The sequence below is a fragment of the Oncorhynchus keta genome, chromosome 34 (genome assembly GCF_023373465.1).
Source record: "Oncorhynchus keta strain PuntledgeMale-10-30-2019 chromosome 34, Oket_V2, whole genome shotgun sequence".
Lineage (NCBI taxonomy): Eukaryota > Metazoa > Chordata > Actinopteri > Salmoniformes > Salmonidae > Oncorhynchus > Oncorhynchus keta.
The window spans coordinates 18392373-18411453 of NC_068454.1; the positions used below are offsets into that span (position 1 = coordinate 18392373).

The window sequence follows — 19081 nt, forward strand, 5'->3', positions numbered from 1 at the left end:
GGTCTGGTGTATTACTGGTTACAAAATAATTTATACTTAATACTGAACATTGAAAGTTGACTAAACAAAACTGAGGTTTTTGAGTTTGTATCCCAGGAATGGAATTCTGGGGCCAGTCTCTGTACACCTGGATTGACTAAAGAGAGAGGGGGGAAAGGTGGAATTATTCTCCTCTTGGCTGTTTGTCCATATCTGGCTTCCATATGCACTTTGTTCCAAGTCTGTTTTATCCTGAGCCGTGGTGTTTGATAGGGGTACCGAGCTTTGGAGAATAAAAAAACACACACACACACACACACAGCTTAAAATAGGCCAGTATCAATCTGTAAGGGCAGCCCTGCAGTGAAGGCTGGTTAAAGTGTGTTTATTAGCTCTGTGTCACAAACACTGCCCTCTGTGACTTCCCTCTGTGACTGCCCTCTGTGACTTCCCTCTGTGACTGCCTTCTGTGTGGGACTGTGTTCTCTTGGCTTGGTGTGCAGTAGAACAGATTATTGTCTGAAAATTGAATGTTTTCTTTTGAGAGATCAGATCACTCGTTTTCCACGCAGCTTTAGCATGGCCAGGAATGTATTTGTGTGTCTTCAGAACTAGATCCACAACCTGTTCCATTTCTTATGAACATTGTACACTCAAGAGGAATAGGTGCTTTCTCTATCAGTATAAGGTTTGATCATGGAATAGTACTGGGATCTGTCATCATTCTCACGTTTGCTCCAACCCCCCTCCAGTGACACACCCAGTTTCCCTCATACTAATGAGACTGGGTGTAGTGTGTTGTTAGGGTTGATTTTGGACCAATCCCACAGTCATACCCCTCTTACACATGATTTCTGGATGCAGTCTGTCATTTCTCTCTCACCACCCATCTACCACCCCTCCATCCATCCATCTACCACCCCTCCATCCATCCATCCACCCATCCATCCATCCATCCACCCATCCATCCATCTATCCACCCATCTACCACCCCTCCATCCATCTATCCATCCATCTACCACCCCTCCATCCATCCATCTATCCATCCATCTACCACCCCTCCAACCATCCATCTATCCATCCATCTACCACCCCTCCAACCATCCATCTATCCATCCATCTACCACCCCTCCATCATCCATCTATCCAGCCATCTACCACCCCTCCATCCATAAATCTATCCACCCATCCATCCATCTACCACCCCTCCATCCATCCATCTACCACCCATCCATCCATCCATCCATCTATCCAGCCATCTACCACCCCTCCATCCATAAATCTATCCACCCATTCATCCATCCATCTACCACCCCTCCATCCATCCATCTATCCATCCATCTACCACCCATCCATCCATCTATCCATCTATCCACCCACCCATCCATCCATCCATCCATCTATCCATCCACACCTCCCTCCATCCACACCTCCCACACCTCCCTCCCTCCCTTCTTTTGGCGGCAGCGTAGCCTAGTGGTTAGAGCGTTGGACTAGTAACCGGAAGGTTGCGAGTTCAAACCCCCGAGCTGACAAGGTACAAATCTGTCGTTCTGCCCCTGAACAAGGCAGTTAACCCACTGTTCCCAGGCCCTCATTGAAAATAAGAATGTGTTCTTAACTGACTTGCCTGGTTAAATAAAGGTAAAATTAAAATTAAATTAAATTTCCTCAGATGGCGTGTTCTCGCCACCCCTCTGGCGGCTGAACGAGGGCTTTGTCCTCTAAAGAAAACATACATTGCCACTAGTGTGTCCAGGGCTGCATCTAAGGCCAATGAGCAGATATGAGAGTGGGGGCTGATTGTGTGTGTGTGTGTGTGTGTGTGTGTGTGTGTGTGTGTGTGTGTGTGTGTGTGTGTGTGTGTGTGTGTGTGTGTGTGTGTGTGTGTGTGTGTGTGTGTGTGTGTGTGTGTGTTACAAGGACAAAGGGCAGTGTGTGTGGGCTGTGACTGACAGACATCCACAGTAGGAAGATAAATTCCATTCAACCAAATCTGAAGGGAGATGGAGTTCATTAACCCTTGTATTCATGGCATTTTCAATAAACCTAAAATGGCCTCAAAGTTATAATGTATGTCCTCATGTCTCAGATTGTCTTAATGTCCTGAACTAGCTTTTGCTCTATTGCCTTAGAAATTATTATGGTGGAGCATTAAGCTGTAATAACAACAAACGGCCACATGGGGGCGGGCAATAGCTGAAAGTAACACAGCATCAAGGTACAGTCAGTGGTCTGCTCTCAAAAAACACCTAGGTTACTTATTTATGGCTCAAAATGACTATTTTATAGACTAATAAAAATCCATTACACTGATACGAATGGGACCTCTTCTGAGATTGTTAGGCTAATGGATGTGTCAGCAATTATGACAATAATGTAATAGCATAATTAGGCTGAAGAGTGTATATTTTGTGTCTCAATAAGTTTTATAAGTCAAATCAGAAAACAAGACAACTTGCATTGGTTCGACACTGGCAGGATAATTTCCATAGTGCATCATCTCTGAGCATAGAGTTTCTCTCTGAATAAACATAATCTCTCTGAGCATAGAGTTTCTCTCTGAATAAACATAATCTCTCTGAGCATAGAGTTTCTCTCTGAATAAACATAATCTCTCTGAGCATAGAGTTTCTCTCTGAATAAACATAATCTCTCTGAGCATAGAGTTTTTCTCTGAATAAACATAATCTCTCAGTGCATAGAGTTTCTGTCTGAATAAACATTATCTCTCTGAGCATAGAGTTTATCTCTGAATAAACAATCTATTTGAGCATAGAGTTTATCTCTGAATAAACATCATCTCTCTGAGCATAGAGTTTCTGTCTGAATAAACATTATCTCTCTGAGCATAGAGTTTATCTCTGAATAAACATTATCTCTCTGAGCATAGAGTTTCTCTCTGAATAAACATTATCTCTCTGAGCATAGTTTCTCTCTGAATAAACATTATCTCTCTGAGCATAGAGTTTCTCTCTGAATAAACATAATCTCTCTGAGCATAGCAATAAACATAATCTCTCAGTGCATAGAGTTTCTCTCTGAATAAACATAATCTCTCTGAGCATAGAGTTTCTCTCTGAATAAACATAATCTCTCTGTGCATAGAGTTTATCTCTGAATAAACACAATCTCTCTGAGCATAGAGTTTCTGTCTGAATAAACATTATCTCTCTGAGCATAGAGTTTATCTCTGAATAAACATTATCTCTCTGAGCATAGAGTTTATCTCTGAATAAACATCATCTCTCTGAGCATAGAGTTTCTGTCTGAATAAACATTATCTCTCTGAGCATAGAGTTTATCTCTGAATAAACATTATCTCTCTGAGCATAGAGTTTCTCTCTGAATAAACATAATCTCTCTGAGCATAGAGTTTCTGTCTGAATAAACATTATCTCTCTGAGCATAGAGTTTCTGTCTGAATAAACATTATCTCTCTGAGCATAGAGTTTATCTCTGAATAAACACAATCTCTCTGAGCATAGAGTTTCTGTCTGAATAAACATTATCTCTCTGAGCATAGAGTTTATCTCTGAATAAACATTATCTCTCTGAGCATAGAGTTTCTCTCTGAATAAACATAATCTCTCTGAGCATAGTTTCTCTCTGAATAAACATTATCTCTCTGAGCATAGAGTTTATCTCTGAATAAACATTATCTCTCTGAGCATAGAGTTTCTCTCTGAATAAACATAATCTCTCTGAGCATAGTTTCTCTCTGAATAAACATTATCTCTCTGAGCATAGAGTTTCTCTCTGAATAAACATTATCTCTCTGAGCATAGAGTTTCTCTCTGAATAAACAATCTAATTGAGCATAGAGTTTCTGTCTGAATAAACATTATCTCTCTGAGCATAGAGTTTATCTCTGAATAAACAATCTATTTGAGCATAGAGTTTATCTCTGAATAAACATCATCTCTCTGAGCATAGAGTTTCTGTCTGAATAAACATTATCTCTCTGTGCATAGAGTTTCTGTCTGAATAAACATTATCTCTCTGAGCATAGTTTCTCTCTGAATAAACAATCTATTTGAGCAGAGAGTTTCTCTCTGAATAAACAATCTATTTGAGCATAGAGTTTCTGTCTGAATAAACATTATCTCTCTGAGCATAGAGTTTCTCTGAATAAACAATCTATTTGAGCATAGAGTTTCTCTCTGAATTAACATCATCTCTAAGAGCATAGAGTTTCTCGCTGTCTTGGTGTGGTGGGCTGCTCCTAGCACTTCCTGTGCACTGTGTTTTTAAACCACAAGCACACAGCCTTGTGCAGGACAGGGTCTGTATCTGGTGCACAAAGAAAACCCCAGTACTTTACAGTAACCACTCACTCACTCAGGATTTTACCAGAACACATACGGAAGCAGTGTAGGGACCAAAGGCATTACCAGTAAGACAAGACCAAAGCTTCATTCTGCACTCTCAAAAAACAGCCATTCCTTCTTCATATGGTAATACTCTATGACTGTCACAATTTACAACACAATGAGGGACATCACTAGTCTCTGGTGAATGTATTGTAATTGAGTTGAGCTGCATAGTGATCATGTAACCTTAATTTTAAATTGTGAGGTTTCAAACTACTGTAAGATGTTTCCAACCCAACAATAACTGAGACTAAAATGTGTCACTGTATGTTCCGCTTGATCACAATCATGCCACACCAACATAACATCACATTTACGCAAAGTATTACCGTCATCATCATATAGCCATAGAGAAACAGTCATCTTCATATAGCCATAGAGAAACAGTCATCTTCATATAGCCATAGAGAAACAGTCATCTTCATATAGCCATAGAAAAACAGTCATCTTCATATAGCCATAGAGAAACAGTCATCATCATATAGCCATAAAGAAACAGTCATCTTCATATAGCCATAGAGAAACGGTCATTTTCATTCATGTTACATTTACATGACATTTCCATAGTCTCTGAAGAGGGAGAACATATCTATTTGCAGTGACTCACTGTTTGGGTTACAGAATATAGTGAGCTCAACATTTTACATAAACCATGGAATGCTCCCCAACCTGTAGCCAGCACACGCATACAAACACATTAACCTGTAGCCAGCACACGCATACAAACACATTAACCTGTAGCCAGCACACGCATACAAACACATTAACCTGTAGCCAGCACACGCTTGCTAACGTATTAACCTGTAGCCAGCACACGCTTGCTAACGTATTAACCTGTAGCCAGCACACGCATACAAACACATTAACCTGTAGCCAGCACACGCTTGCTAACGTATTAACCTGTAGCCAGCACACGCTTGCTAACGTATTAACCTGTAGCCAGCACACGCATGCTAACGTATTAACCTGTAGCCAGCACACGCATACAAACACATTAACCTGTAGCCAGCACACGCTTGCTAACGTATTAACCTGTAGCCAGCACACGCTTGCTAACATATTAACCTGAAGCCAGCACACGCTTGCTAACGTATTAACCTGTAGCCAGCACACGCATACAAACACATTAACCTGTAGCCAGCACACGCATACAAACACATTAACCTGTAGCCAGCACACGCTTGCTAACGTATTAACCTGTAGCCAGCACACGCTTGCTAACACATTAACCTGTAGCCAGCACACGCTTGCTAACACATTAACCTGTAGCCAGCACACGCTTGCTAACATATTAACCTGTAGCCAGCACACGCATACAAACACATTAACCTGTAGCCAGCACACACTTGCTAACGTATTAACCTGTAGCCAGCACACGCTTGCTAACGTATTAACCTGTAGCCAGCACACACTTGCTAACGTATTAACCTGTAGCCAGCACACGCTTGCTAACGTATTAACCTGTAGCCAGCACACGCATGCTAACGTATTAACCTGTAGCCAGCACACGCATGCTAATGTATTAACCTGTAGCCAGCACACGCATGCTAACATATTAACCTGTAGCCAGCACACGCATGCTAACATATTAACCTGTAGCCAGCACACGCATACAAACACATTAACCTGTAGCCAGCACACGCATGCTAATGTATTAACCTGTAGCCAGCACACGCATGCTAACATATTAACCTGTAGCCAGCACACGCTTGCTAACATATTAACCTGTAGCCAGCACACGCTTGCTAACGTATTAACCTGTAGCCAGCACACACTTGCTAACGTATTAACCTGTAGCCAGCACACGCTTGCTAACGTATTAACCTGTAGCCAGCACACACTTGCTAACGTATTAACCTGTAGCCAGCACACGCTTGCTAACGTATTAACCTGTAGCCAGCACACACTTGCTAACGTATTAACCTGTAGCCAGCACACACTTGCTAACGTATTAACCTGTAGCCAGCACACGCATACAAACACATTAACCTGTAGCCAGCACACACTTGCTAACGTATTAACCTGTAGCCAGCACACGCATGCTAACATATTAACCTGTAGCCAGCACACGCATGCTAACGTATTAACCTGTAGCCAGCACACGCATGCTAACGTATTAACCTGTAGCCAGCACACGCATGCTAACGTATTAACCTGTAGCCAGCACACGCATGCTAACGTATTAACCTGTAGCCAGCACACGCATGCTAACGTATTAACCTGTAGCCAGCACACGCTTGCTAACGTATTAACCTGTAGCCAGCACACGCATGCTAACGTATTAACCTGTAGCCAGCACACGCATGCTAACGTATTAACCTGTAGCCAGCACACGCATGCTAACGTATTAACCTGTAGCCAGCACACGCATGCTAACGTATTAACCTGTAGCCAGCACACGCTTGCTAACACATTAACCTGTAGCCAGCACACGCTTGCTAACATATTAACCTGTAGCCAGCACACGCTTGCTAACGTATTAACCTGTAGCCAGCACACGCTTGCTAACATATTAACCTGTAGCCAGCACACGCTTGCTAACATATTAACCTGTAGCCAGCACACGCTTGCTAACATATTAACCTGTAGCCAGCACACGCTTGCTAACGTATTAACCTGTAGCCAGCACACGCTTGCTAACACATTAACCTGTAGCCAGCACACGCTTGCTAACATATTAACCTGTAGCCAGCACACGCATGCTAACGTATTAACCTGTAGCCAGCACACGCATGCTAACGTATTAACCTGTAGCCAGCACACGCTTGCTAACACATTAACCTGTAGCCAGCACACGCTTGCTAACATATTAACCTGTAGCCAGCACACGCTTGCTAACATATTAACCTGTAGCCAGCACATGCGTGCAATCACATTAACCTGTAGCCAGCACACGCTTGCTAACGTATTAACCTGTAGCCAGCACACGCTTGCTAACACATTAACCTGTAGCCAGCACACGCTTGCTAACATATTAACCTGTAGCCAGCATACGCTTGCTAACACATTAACCTGTAGCCAGCACACGCTTGCTAACACATTAACCTGTAGCCAGCACACGCTTGCTAACATATTAACCTGTAGCCAGCACACGCTTGCTAACACATTAACCTGTAGCCAGCACACGCTTGCTAACATATTAACCTGTAGCCAGCACACGCGTGCAAACACATTAACCTGTAGCCAGCACACACATGCTAACACATGAACTCGTTCATGTACATATATATCACTTACTGAATGAGTCACAAGCAGACCCACACACACACACACACACACACACACACACACACCTAAACACACACAGAGTCATAAAATGTTAGGTATGAATCATTTCCCACTTTTATATCCTCACTTATAATCACCAAAATAGCTAATGGATTTTATCATTAAAATACACTCTAAAAGACCAAAAGTATGTGGACACCTGCTTGTCGAATATCTAATTCCGAAATCATAATATGGAGTTGGTCAACTTTTTGCTGCCATAACAGCCTCCACTGTTCTGGGAAGGCTTTCCACTAGATGTTGGGTCATTGCTGCAGCAATTTTGCTGGCCCAGACTATTAAAATCAGCCCCAAAAACAAATTCATCCATCGGACTGCCAGATGGTGATGCGTGATTCATCACTCTAGAGAACACATTTCCACTGCTCCAGAGTCCAATGGCGGCGAGCTTTACATCACTTCAGCCAACACTTGGCATTGCGCATGGTGATCTTAGGCTTGTGTGCAGCTACTAGGCCATGGAAACCCATTTCATGAATCTCTTGACGAACAGCTGACATTGCTTGGAGAGGCAGTTTGGTACTTGGAAGTGAGTGTTGCAACCGAGGAGAGACGATTTTTACAAGCTGCTCTTCAGCACTCGGCGGTCCCGTTCTGTGCGATTTTTTTTGCTCCTAGACGTTTCACTTCACAATAACAGTACTTACAGTTGACCCGGGCAGCTCAAGCAGGACAGAAATTTGACAAACTAACTATTTGGAAAGGTGGCATTCTATGACGATGCCATGTTGAAAGTCACTGAGCTCTTCAGTAAGGCCATTCTACTGACAGTGTTTGTTTATGGAGATTGAATGGCTGTGTGCTCAATTTTATACACCTGCTAGCAATGATGTGGCTGAAATAGCCAAATCCACTCATTTGAATGGGTGTCCACATACTTTTGAATATACCATGTATTTCTTGATAGTAATTAACAAATGATGGTTTTCCCATCATTATGTGTGAAATATCTTGAAGTGAGAGTTAGCGACACCTTTGCTCCTCTAACTCTGATGTGAAGGATGTTCACTCAGAAGCACATGCTCTCTAGTTCTAACACCTCTCAGTCACCTTTACATCTTCTTCTCTCAAACACTGCTGCACTGCGGTTAACACATTGCTCACCGTTGCAATTACACCAGGAAGTGTGTGTCATTGAGTGCGTGACAATTATATTTTATTTTTTATTTTACCTTTATTTAACCAGGCAAGTCAGTTAAGAACAAATTCTTATTTTCAATGACGGCCTGGGAACAGTGGGTTAACTGCCTGTTCAGGGGCAGGACGACAGATTTGTACCTTGTCAGCTCGGGGATTTGAACTTGCAACCTTCCGGTTACTAGTCCAACGCTCTAACAACTAAGCTACCCTGCCGCCCCCAAAGTGCCCCCAAAAAATATAATATGAAAACAGATCCCCCGATGAGTCAAATTTTCATAAACAAAAATGTTCAGCTTTCCTCTTCCTCTGTGTGAAAACAACCATCAAAGAACACAACTTACAGCACTGTACTGTTAGGGTCTGGCTGAGGTCTCTCTCAGTGCTGAGTAGACCCGGATGGCTGCGTACTCAGAGAACGTATCCTGCGGGGTCGGAATATGGGGTGATCTCAGGGACCCCCTGGTGGTCTCGTGGTTCAGGGAAGCATACACAAGGTGGCTTGACACTTGACCTCCTGCTCTGTTGTTGGAGGATGGTAGAGCTCCATTTTCCCCATTGATGTGGTTACAGTAGAGACCGTTGTCATAGAGATTGGCAGGCTGTACGGGGTTTGGGGTGGATGGTGATGATGGAAAGGTTCCCTCAGGGTTGAAGGAGAGGTCTGGACATGGTGCTGCCAGTGTGGACATCTCCTGTGTCATAAACACAGGAAGAGACATTTAGACCAGGGATGGGCATCTGGCGGCCCCCCTTTTTAAGACCCGTGGATCAATCCCTCCTCCCCAAAATATCATTCATATTATTGTTATTATTATTTTGGGAGAAAGAAAATTCAGTCGGGGTCTCAACTTACTGTTGATAGTTAGAAAAGTAGAATACAGGAGGTGAAATTTCAAAATGTGGTCGTGCATCAGCAGTTTTTCTCTTGTTATGTCAGTCACTGACAGTACCTCAATCAGCCTGTGTCAGCTCAAATGTTTTAGATTGGTAAATTAGTTGAGCCAGCTATCTAAACTTCTATTAGTCATGATCAAATTACTAATATCATATTAAAAATGTCAAATCAAAATGTGTAGAATTACAGGAAATTACAGAATTACAGGAAATTAGCTGTAAAAAATTAGCAAACATTTTTTTTTGCTATAAAACTTGCATCAAAAGTTGTTATAAAATTGCAAAATCTCCTCTCCGCACCATGGTAAAATGTGCAGAATTGCAGCAAACTTGCTTTAAAACGGCTCAATTTTCTCTAAGCCCCATGGCAAAATGTGTATAATTGCACTTAGGTCCCTCAAAAGGTTAGTGTGTGGATGTGTATGGACGTGGGTAGGAAGACCTGCAAGCGACTGCGGCTTGTGAGTTCACACCCACCCCCATCAAAGTTGCCCATATCTGATTTAGACAGAGGCATTTAGACATGGCAGCATAGTAATGCTACCCTTCATTACGTTTAGCCTTCACATGCAAGCAGGTGTACTGAGGACCGGTATTGTCATGTTAACAGATGCCATGTTGGTTAATTATGAGATGCTGTAAGAAATACAATTATTTTATTGCTTTACCTGCTTCTTTGTTCTATTTTCTGTTGACCTGCTGGGTCCTGAAAAAGACATCCATTGTAGAAACGTAACATTTGAATTCTTTATTTCAACCTTGTAAAAAAACATACATTTTCAGTATTAAATCAATAGCGTTACTCACCTTTATATGCATGTAGACAGAAGAAAGAAAATGCTGTCACAATGACCACCAGGACTACTATTCCCACACAGATGTAAACATAAGGCATGAAGCTTGGATCATTCCTATCACGCCTTGCACCCGTTGAGTCATCTGTTAGAGTAGTAAGACAGGTCTTAACGACAGACACAGTTGTCACATAGGCCTACTAGTTAATGTAATGTGACTGAATGCCTGGTAAAATGCATAAAACATGGTCTTACTTGTGTTGTGGTCTGCTGTGCTTGTAATCTCCAGGTTGCTATCTATAGAAAGAAGTTTGCATAAGCGGATTAGCCATCTGGCAATTCGACAAATGTTCGAAAAATCGACAAATGTATTTTTGGGGAGGAACAAAAAAATAAAAAGGGGCACTGCCAGTGGTCGATGGGCCTGTATATTATTATGTTATCAAAATAATATATTTGAACATTTGCCTGACCAGTGGGCTGAGCTGAGGTCACACATAAAATGCACATTCAAAGTCAAATGCACATCAGCAAAGAGACCAGCTAGAACTCTGTCATCAGTCAGCCTAGATCATGGATCGCAAAAAAATGGAAAAACGGTGCGGGAAAAGTTAGAGATCGAATAAATGCTTGAGGCCAACACTGCTAAATGTGTGAAATTAACCAACTTATTTTCAAAAAGTTCTGGTTCTGCTGGACCGAATGCTGTGCCTGTGTCTGTGCTGATAAATGATGCTAGGCTTAGCACCAACAGATCAGCTGCTGCTGTAAAAGACAGTGCAGTCAAGGTTGGGACAAAACAGAGAAAGACAGACACTGACACAGATACCAGTATATGGTATGAACTAGTAGGCTAAATAACACCTAGGCCTAAATTAGGGAAGGGGGATTCAGGGTAACAGATATGACAGGTATTAACTTGCTATAACCTAAAAAGTCATTTGATTGTCTTGTATGACATATAAGTCAATAGACATAAGACATTACATACAGTGCCACTGCTTTTTATTCAAGTCATCATGTATTACAATGAAACACTGAATTAATGCACAATAATTGATAATCCTATGTTAAAGGTCAATTCAAGGACTGTCTGTGTATATATATATATATATATATATATATATATATATATATATATATATATATATATATATATATATATATATATATACATGTATACATACACTACTGTTCAAAAGTTTGGACTCACTTTGGGGTTTTTGAAAGAAAAGCACATTTTTTGTCCATTAAAATAACATAACATTGATCAGAAATACAGTGTAGACATGGCTAATGCTGTAAATGACCATTTTAGCTAGAAACTGTAGATTTTTTATGGAATATCTACATAGGCTTACAGAGGCCCATTATCAGCAACCATCACTCCTGTGTTCCAATGGCACGTTGTGTTATCTAAATACTTTATAAATGTTTTGAGTGACCAATGTAATTTCTCAGGGAAAAAGATGAGCTTGCCATGGTAGACATTCCTGCAGTACCTGGTAAAGGACACACAACACAGGATGTTTAATATATGTGTGAATGTGTGAATAACTAGCTTACTAACATTTACAAATATGGGAGTAATGAGTCACAAATGGTGAGCAAACACTTTGTAAATGCCTTATAAATGCCTTAATAATGGTTTATTATGGACCATTAAATAAATTGTTACCCTAGGGGACTGCTGGGCCCAGCACAGGCAGTGTGGTCCCCTGGTCTTCTGGTCCCAGTTATGCTAGGCTTAGCAGCACAGACAGCTACTGTTCCAGACAGCTCAGCAGTCAAGTGCAGTGGAGGTAGGAATAGAGAGAGACACACACTGACACATATGTACTGTCAGTTTTACCATTTTGGCTCTATATTATATATGTAAGGTCACTAACTATATGGGGAGGCTTAGCAGAGGCAGTTCAGAGGTGAGTGCAGTGGAGTTAGGAAGAAAACAGGGCAACACAGATGTATTGCCAGTTCCTTAATAGATTGGCTCTAAATGTAATAGTGCATGATGGTGCACAAGCGGTAATGTGTGGCTAAAATGCCAGGGCTTAATGTTTTTCCTAGGCCGCCCCCGGACGTTTGTCAGACAACAACGGCTTCCAGAACAACTTAGTATCTATCGATCCATCCTAAGACATTAGATTGAAAGATTAAATTAGCTTTGGTTGGTTACCTGAGACAGAGACTTTGATAGCATGGCTAACAGTTGTTGACCCATTTTCAGCAACTCCACATCTGTACAAACCATCGTCATTGATAGATATCTTTTTAAAATTCAAAATCAAAATATCTTTTTGCCTCCATCCAAATGTGACTTGCTCTGTCTCATGTATCTGTTCGCAGTTTAATAGATCCACAAATCTACACCAGGTGGCGTGTAGCTTTTCTCCACAGTGTCTCACAGGGCAGTTGATTGTTAGGGCTTTCTGAGGGACAGCATTCCAAATGGTGTTTCTTTTCACTCGCACCTCACATGTAGGGCCTTGGTCTGAAAAAAGATAGTGGAATCAGCTGAAATGAATGACTAATGGTTCATACTGCTCATGCTGTAGATCACACTGGATCACATTGATCATATAATCCATTCAAACATGATGACCTCTCATACTTCATTCAGAAGTCAGTTGAGAAGTTTTTGATACTGTCCATCACCCCTCTTGAACTGTATTTTTTGTGGATCATAATGTAGCACGGAAATTATTTGTTTTGCATGGTATGACACAAATTGGCATCTTACCTTGAGTGTTGCCATGGACACAGAGCAGAAACAGGAGGCATAGGACCAGCAGGATGTGGTCAGAACGCGGACGGTACATCAGAGCAAAGATGCAATGTCTTATGAGCTCTCAAAACAGGTCACGTCCGTGTCACTCAGTTAGAGCAGACCCTCTGTGTATACGCACATGAAGTGACACTGATGATATGTACTGTCGATCTCTCTCTTTCTCTCACTCTCTCTCCTTCTCTCTCTCTCCTGCGTATCTTAGTGGTTTTCACTTCCTGCCCTACTACATCAGCATACCTGACATAGCCAACTTTTCTGTAGCTACTGATGTTGGGTTGTGTTTTGTATCATAGGGCTACCTGTCTTTTTATTCCATGTCTCTTCAGGGGTACCATTGGAGGACTTTGCATAAATGTTGCTCATTCAATTGATTTAGCAGCCCTTTCCTGCAGTCAGATGAACTAGTGGCCTCATGGGTGGAATGCTATTAATATTTTTCATAATTTCATTTTTTTTTTGCTTATACAAACCAGTGAATCTATGTCAAACAGTTTTGTTACAATTCAGTCTTCTGTGATGTACAGTACCATTCAAGTCTTCTGTGATGTACAGTACCATTCAAGTCTTCTGTGATGTACAGTACCATTCAAGTCTTCTGTGATGTACAGTACCATTCAAGTCTTCTGTGATGTACAGTACCATTCAAGGGTTTTTCTTTATTTGTACTATTTTCCACATTGTAGAATAATGAAATAAAGTTATGAAATAAAACATTTGGAATCATGTAATAACCAAAAAAGTGTTAAACAAATCAAAACATATTTTAGATGTTATATTCTTCAAAGTAGCGATCTGCTGAAAAACAAACGATTGTCCCACTAAGAGAAAACCAGATGGGATGATGTATCGCTGCAGAGTGCTGTAATAGCCATGCTGGTTAAGTGTGCCTTGAATTCTAAATAAATCACAGACAGTGTCACCAGCAAAGCTCCCCCACACCATCACAACTCCTCCTCCATGCTTCACAGTGGGATCACACATCCGGAGATCATCCGTTCACCTACTTCGCATCTCACAAAGACACGGCGGTTGGGACCATTTGGACTCAAGGACAGATTTCCACCAGTCTAATGTCCATTGCTCGTGTTTCTTGGACCAAGTAAGTCTCTTGTTCTTATTGGTGTCCTTTTGTAGTGGTTTCTTTGCAGCAATTCGACTCTGAAGGCCTGATTCACACAGTCTACTCTGAACAGTTGATGTTGAGATGTGTCTGTTTCTTGAACTCTGTGAAGCATTTATTTGGGCTGAAATGTCTTAGGCTGGTAACTCATCATAGCGCTTGATGGTTTTTGCGACTGCACTTGAAGAAACTTTCAAAGTTCTTGAAATTCTCAGAATTGACTGACCTTCATGTCTTAAAGTAATGATGGACTGTCATTTCTCTTTGCTTATTTGAGCTGTTCCTGCCATAATATGGACTTGGTATTTTACCAAATAGGGCTATCTTTTGTACACGGCAGGGTAGCCTAGTGGTTGTAGCGTTGGACTATTAACTGAAAGGTTGCAAGTTCAAATCCCCAAGCTGACAAGGTACAAATCTGTCCTTCTGCGCCTGAATAGGCAGTTAACCCACTGTTCCTAGGCCATCATTGAAAATAACAATTTATTCTTACAGTTTTTTGAGATTGCTAAACGACAGTGGGCACAACTGTTCTAGGAAAGCTATAAGCCTTTCTGTGTTGTATGGGCCAATGAGTGGTGTGTTGAGAAGCAAACCATCATTGGCCATTGCAGCACACATGGTGATATTTCCCCCCCTTTGGCCTGGAACCTCCACAGTGACCCTTTGACCTATAACATTCCTTCCTCTGCGCCGTGTTTTGGCAAGGTTAAATCCAGCTTCATCGATTCCAAGAAGACAGGATGAGATGTTACTATCCTTTGTGCAAGCACTTCCAAGAGTTAATGAACAGTGAGCGTGGTGAAATTTGGGGAGCGCATCGTCAGTAGTGTACCTTTGGTTCCTAGGGTGTTTCGGCCATTCACACTATACACCCTCCCCAAAGGCGGCCAGCGACAGGGTGATCAATCCTACGCTTGCGTCCCATTCCCAATTAGTCATAGGAGTTGCCTTGTTGTTGATAGCCAACATCCCATGGGACTATGCATGGCAGGGGCGTCCTCCTCCCTGAGTCAAGCATTGTTGACCGCATACCTCCTGGCCCTCTCACTTCGGGGCCCAGCTGGGGTCTTTCCTCTTCATCCAGAGCCACTGACTGCTAAATCATTTTGCACGCCCAATTTTTCCGTTTTTTGATTTGTTAAAAAAGTTTGAAACATCCAATAAATGTCGTTCCACTTCATGATTGTGTCCCACTTGTTGTTGATTCTTCACAAAAAAATACAGTTTTATATCTTTATGTTTGAAGCCTGAAATGTGGCAAAAGGTCGCAAAGTTCAAGGGGGCTGAATACTTTCGCAAGGCACTGTATGAAATGGAACAGGTGTCTTCTTTTTCTCAGCCCATAACCATGTGTGTGAGATGTATACTGTTGTTTAAAAGTAGATTAGTTTAAGACTACCAAGAAACACTCTGTGTGACCCTGATTTAGCCCACTGCATTAAAAGGTTAAATTAGCTACCGGTACCCATCTTTTTACCCATCTGTGTCTAAAAATGGTGGCGGGGTCACATTATTTATACAGGTCTGGAGGCTCCGTATGGAGGGTGTGGTGCTATCGTGGAGCCTCCAGAGGTCTGCGGAGGCCAAATCAAGCTCTGTACAGCAATGTCGTGTGCCTCACACATTTTGCAGCATTGTAGAGGGCTCCATATAAATCGTTACAGCTCCTCATTAACATGATTGGTTGGCGGTAGGTGGGGGTGGTACATCCTGTATAAACACGAACACCCTTCCTTGACAACTTCCTTCACAACAACCCTGCTCTGCACCGCGAAGTGCAAGACGTATGAATGCCCTGACTTCTGCAGAGGCTGCATCACAGTAAATGCTGTATGGCCAATGCAGATGCCAGATTGACCATGCTGCTAGCTTTCATTTAGCAACTACACCACCCCAGTGGTAAGAAACGTCCACCTTTGTCACTATCAGAGCTCATCAGTGGCTACTGTTTTTCCCCAAACCTTTATAGTAAGTTACAAGAGTGGCATTTTTTCATTTTTTGGTAAATAAATTAGTGAAGCACTGTTCTGTTCTTGAGTAACGTATTTCTTTATTTAAGTAACTGAGCTACAGTTGAAATAAATGTCTCATTGAACTTTATGCCTCAAAATATATTATTTAAAAGACAGTCAAATAGTTGTTACACAGCTGTTAAAATTGAATGAAAATGATATCACATCATCATAGAGGCTCACACATACTGCCTCTTTGTTTTACGTCAGCTTCCTGTATTCTCAGCTCACTCAGTTCCACTTCTGATTTCTGAGATGGTTTCTGCAAGCAAAATGAGGCAGTTACAAAGCCACAGACGTACTGCAGATGACACAACATACCAAAGGTGTGTGTCTGGATGTGTGTGTATTACTGTAATTCACCTTGCATCCTCCTCTCACTACATACGCCATGGTCAGGAGGATGGGAATTGTGCAGATGTCTGCAATCTTCAGGATATGAGAGATGTCCATCCCCAAATTACCAGACTGCTTCTTCCCTGCACAAAGGATTGAAAGAATGTGATATGATATGTTATACGATATAACACAATATTATATGTTTCTAAATAAAATTAACCCACCACAAAATGCCAGGTTTGTCTCAATGTGCTTCTCTGCCCTGGAGGGGTGTATGACAGCACAGATCAGGTGGTCTTCAGAGCCACTATCAGGCAGGACCAACCGTCTCTCCACAGAGTAGGAGCCGTCTTGGTTCTGTATGGTCTTTATAGTGCCGGCTGTGGTTGAAGTAGAGTTCCATGTGTTCCTCCAGGAGATGGAGGCAGCTGGTTTCCCCCCTTCAGCTAAACGCACAGCCACCCTCTTACTGCCCTCCCACTCCAGCCAGGCAGACACTGTGGGAGGAGCTAAACACAGGGGCGAGGAAGGAATAAGAGCCACTGAAATTTACAATGGAACTGTGAAGGAATATGTCAGAAAAAGAACAGGCTTTTAGCACAAACAAAATAAAGCTAAAAAGGCACAGGCCTTCACAAAAAAATACACTAAATCTAAACAGGTCAGATGGAGATGTTGTCTTATCCATTGGCAAAACATGTATATGTGCATCGTGGCTCCCTCCTTTGTAAACTATCTCCCACTCCCTCATCCTTGATGGAAAATTCTGGAATAAACAGGAAGGGTTCTCCAGGGGAGGCATTGAGCAGGAGTTTGCTGTCATTACATATGTTCTGGTATCGGTTCTCAAAATGGCTGTATATTCAAGACTCTGCCACGCAGGTTTAAACTCCAGATGATGAAGATTCTCACTCCAAGTCTTATTGATGCACTTTAGGATGACATCACTGCCAAAATGAACAAATTAATTTCTGATATCTGAACGGAAGACATTTTAAATTAATCTAAAAATCTAAATCAATCCCACTTTAAATGAAGTGGCCTAAAACCAATCTAACTACACTGTAATGTCTACAGTATGCACATTCATATGCAACTACAATGTAAATGCATATGCTTTAGGCCAGAGGTCTAAAGTTGTAAAAATATGTTGTTTTTTGGGGTATCTGTACTCTGTCTATAAAGGCAGCCTCCCACACCTCTCTGATTCAGAGGGGTTGGGCTAAATGCGGAACACACAGTTCAGTTGAAGGCATTCAGTTGTACAACTGACTAGGTATCCCCTTTCCCTATCCCCCTTTCCCTATCCCCCTTTCCCAAACCCCTTTCCCTATCCCCCTTTCCCAAACCCCTTTCCCTATCCCCATTTCCCTATCCCCTTTCCCTATCCCTTTTTCCCTATCCCCCTTTCCCTAACCCCCTTTCCCAAACCCCTTTCCCTATCCCCCTTTCCCTAACCCCCTTTCCCAAACCCCTTTCCCTATCCCCATTTCCCTATCCCCTTTCCCTATCCCCTTTTCCCTATCCCCCTTTCCCTAACCCCCTTTCCCAATCCCCTTTCCCTATCCCCCTTTCCCTATCCCCCTTTCCCTATCCCCCTTTCCCTATCCCCCTTTCCCAAACCCCTTTCCCTATCCCCCTTTCCCTATCCCCCTTTCCCTATCCCCCTTTCCCAAACCCCTTTCCCTATCCCCCTTTCCCTATCCCCCTTTCCCAAACCCCTTTCCCTATCCCCATTTCCCTATCCCCCTTTCCCAAACCCCTTTCCCTATCCCCATTTCCCTATCCCCTTTCCCTATCCCCTTTTCCCTATCCCCCTTTCCCTATCCCCCTTTCCCAAACCCCTTTCCCTATCCCCCTTTCCCTATCCCCCTTTCCCTATCCCCATTTCCCTATCCCCTTTCCCTATCCCCTTTCCCTATCCCCTTTTCCCTATCCCCCTTTCCCTTTCCCCCTTTCCCTATCCCCCTTTCCCAAACCCCTTCCCCTATCCCCATTTCCCTATCCCCTTTCCCTATCCCCTTTTCCCTATCCCCCTTCCCCTATCCCCCTTTTCCTAACCCCCTTTCCCTATCCCCCTTTCCCTAACCCCTTTCCCTATCCCCCTTTCCCCCTTTCCCCCTTTCCCTTTCCCCCTTTCCCTTTCCCCCTTTCCCTATCCCCCTTTCCCCCTTTCCCTATCCCCCTTACCCTTTCCCCCTTTCCCTATCCCCCTTTCCCTATCCCCCTTTCCCTTTCCCCCTTCCCCCTATCCCCCTTTCCCTTTCCCCCTTTCCCTATCCCCCTTTCCCTATCCCCCTTTCCCTATCCCCCATCCCCTTTCCCTATCCCCCTTTCCCTATCCCCCTTTC

General features: G+C 42.6%; 1 protein-coding gene across 28 annotated transcripts; it reads right to left on the minus strand.

Annotated features, from left to right (window-relative positions):
• Positions 1-2991: 2991 nt before the first annotated feature.
• LOC118377143 (B- and T-lymphocyte attenuator-like) lies at positions 2992-13717 on the minus strand. Of its 28 annotated transcripts, XR_008090003.1 has the most exons (10): positions 13209-13683; positions 12645-12959; positions 10724-10765; positions 10482-10613; positions 10343-10380; positions 7431-9472; positions 7035-7100; positions 6573-6737; positions 5484-5549; positions 2992-5285 (listed from the first exon to the last, which is right to left on the minus strand). XR_008090003.1 is itself a non-coding variant. In XM_052493314.1 (9 exons), the coding sequence occupies exons 7-9, from the start codon at positions 7488-7490 to the stop codon at positions 4986-4988; spliced, it is 1878 nt and encodes a 625-aa protein (XP_052349274.1). In that variant the 5' UTR covers positions 7491-9472; positions 10343-10380; positions 10482-10613; positions 10724-10765; positions 12147-12234; positions 12645-12959; positions 13209-13717; the 3' UTR covers positions 2992-4985. The 28 variants fall into 28 exon arrangements, 25 of the variants coding, with proteins under 25 accessions (XP_052349274.1, XP_052349271.1, XP_052349285.1 ...); XR_008090002.1 differs by having other exon boundaries at positions 2992-5549; XM_052493314.1 differs by adding an exon at positions 12147-12234 and having other exon boundaries at positions 2992-6737; positions 13209-13717.
• Positions 13718-19081: the final 5364 nt, after the last annotated feature.

Bases quoted from the DNA above. Each gene is read 5' to 3' on its own strand.
- LOC118377143 (XM_052493307.1), bottom strand. From the start codon at position 7,214: ATGTGCTGGCTACAGGTTAATATGTTAGCAAGCGTGTGCTGGCTACAG. The intron at 6,738-7,034 runs GTTAATATGTTA...TGCTGGCTACAG, and splicing joins CATGCGTGTGCTGGCTACAG to GTTAATACGTTAGCATGCGT.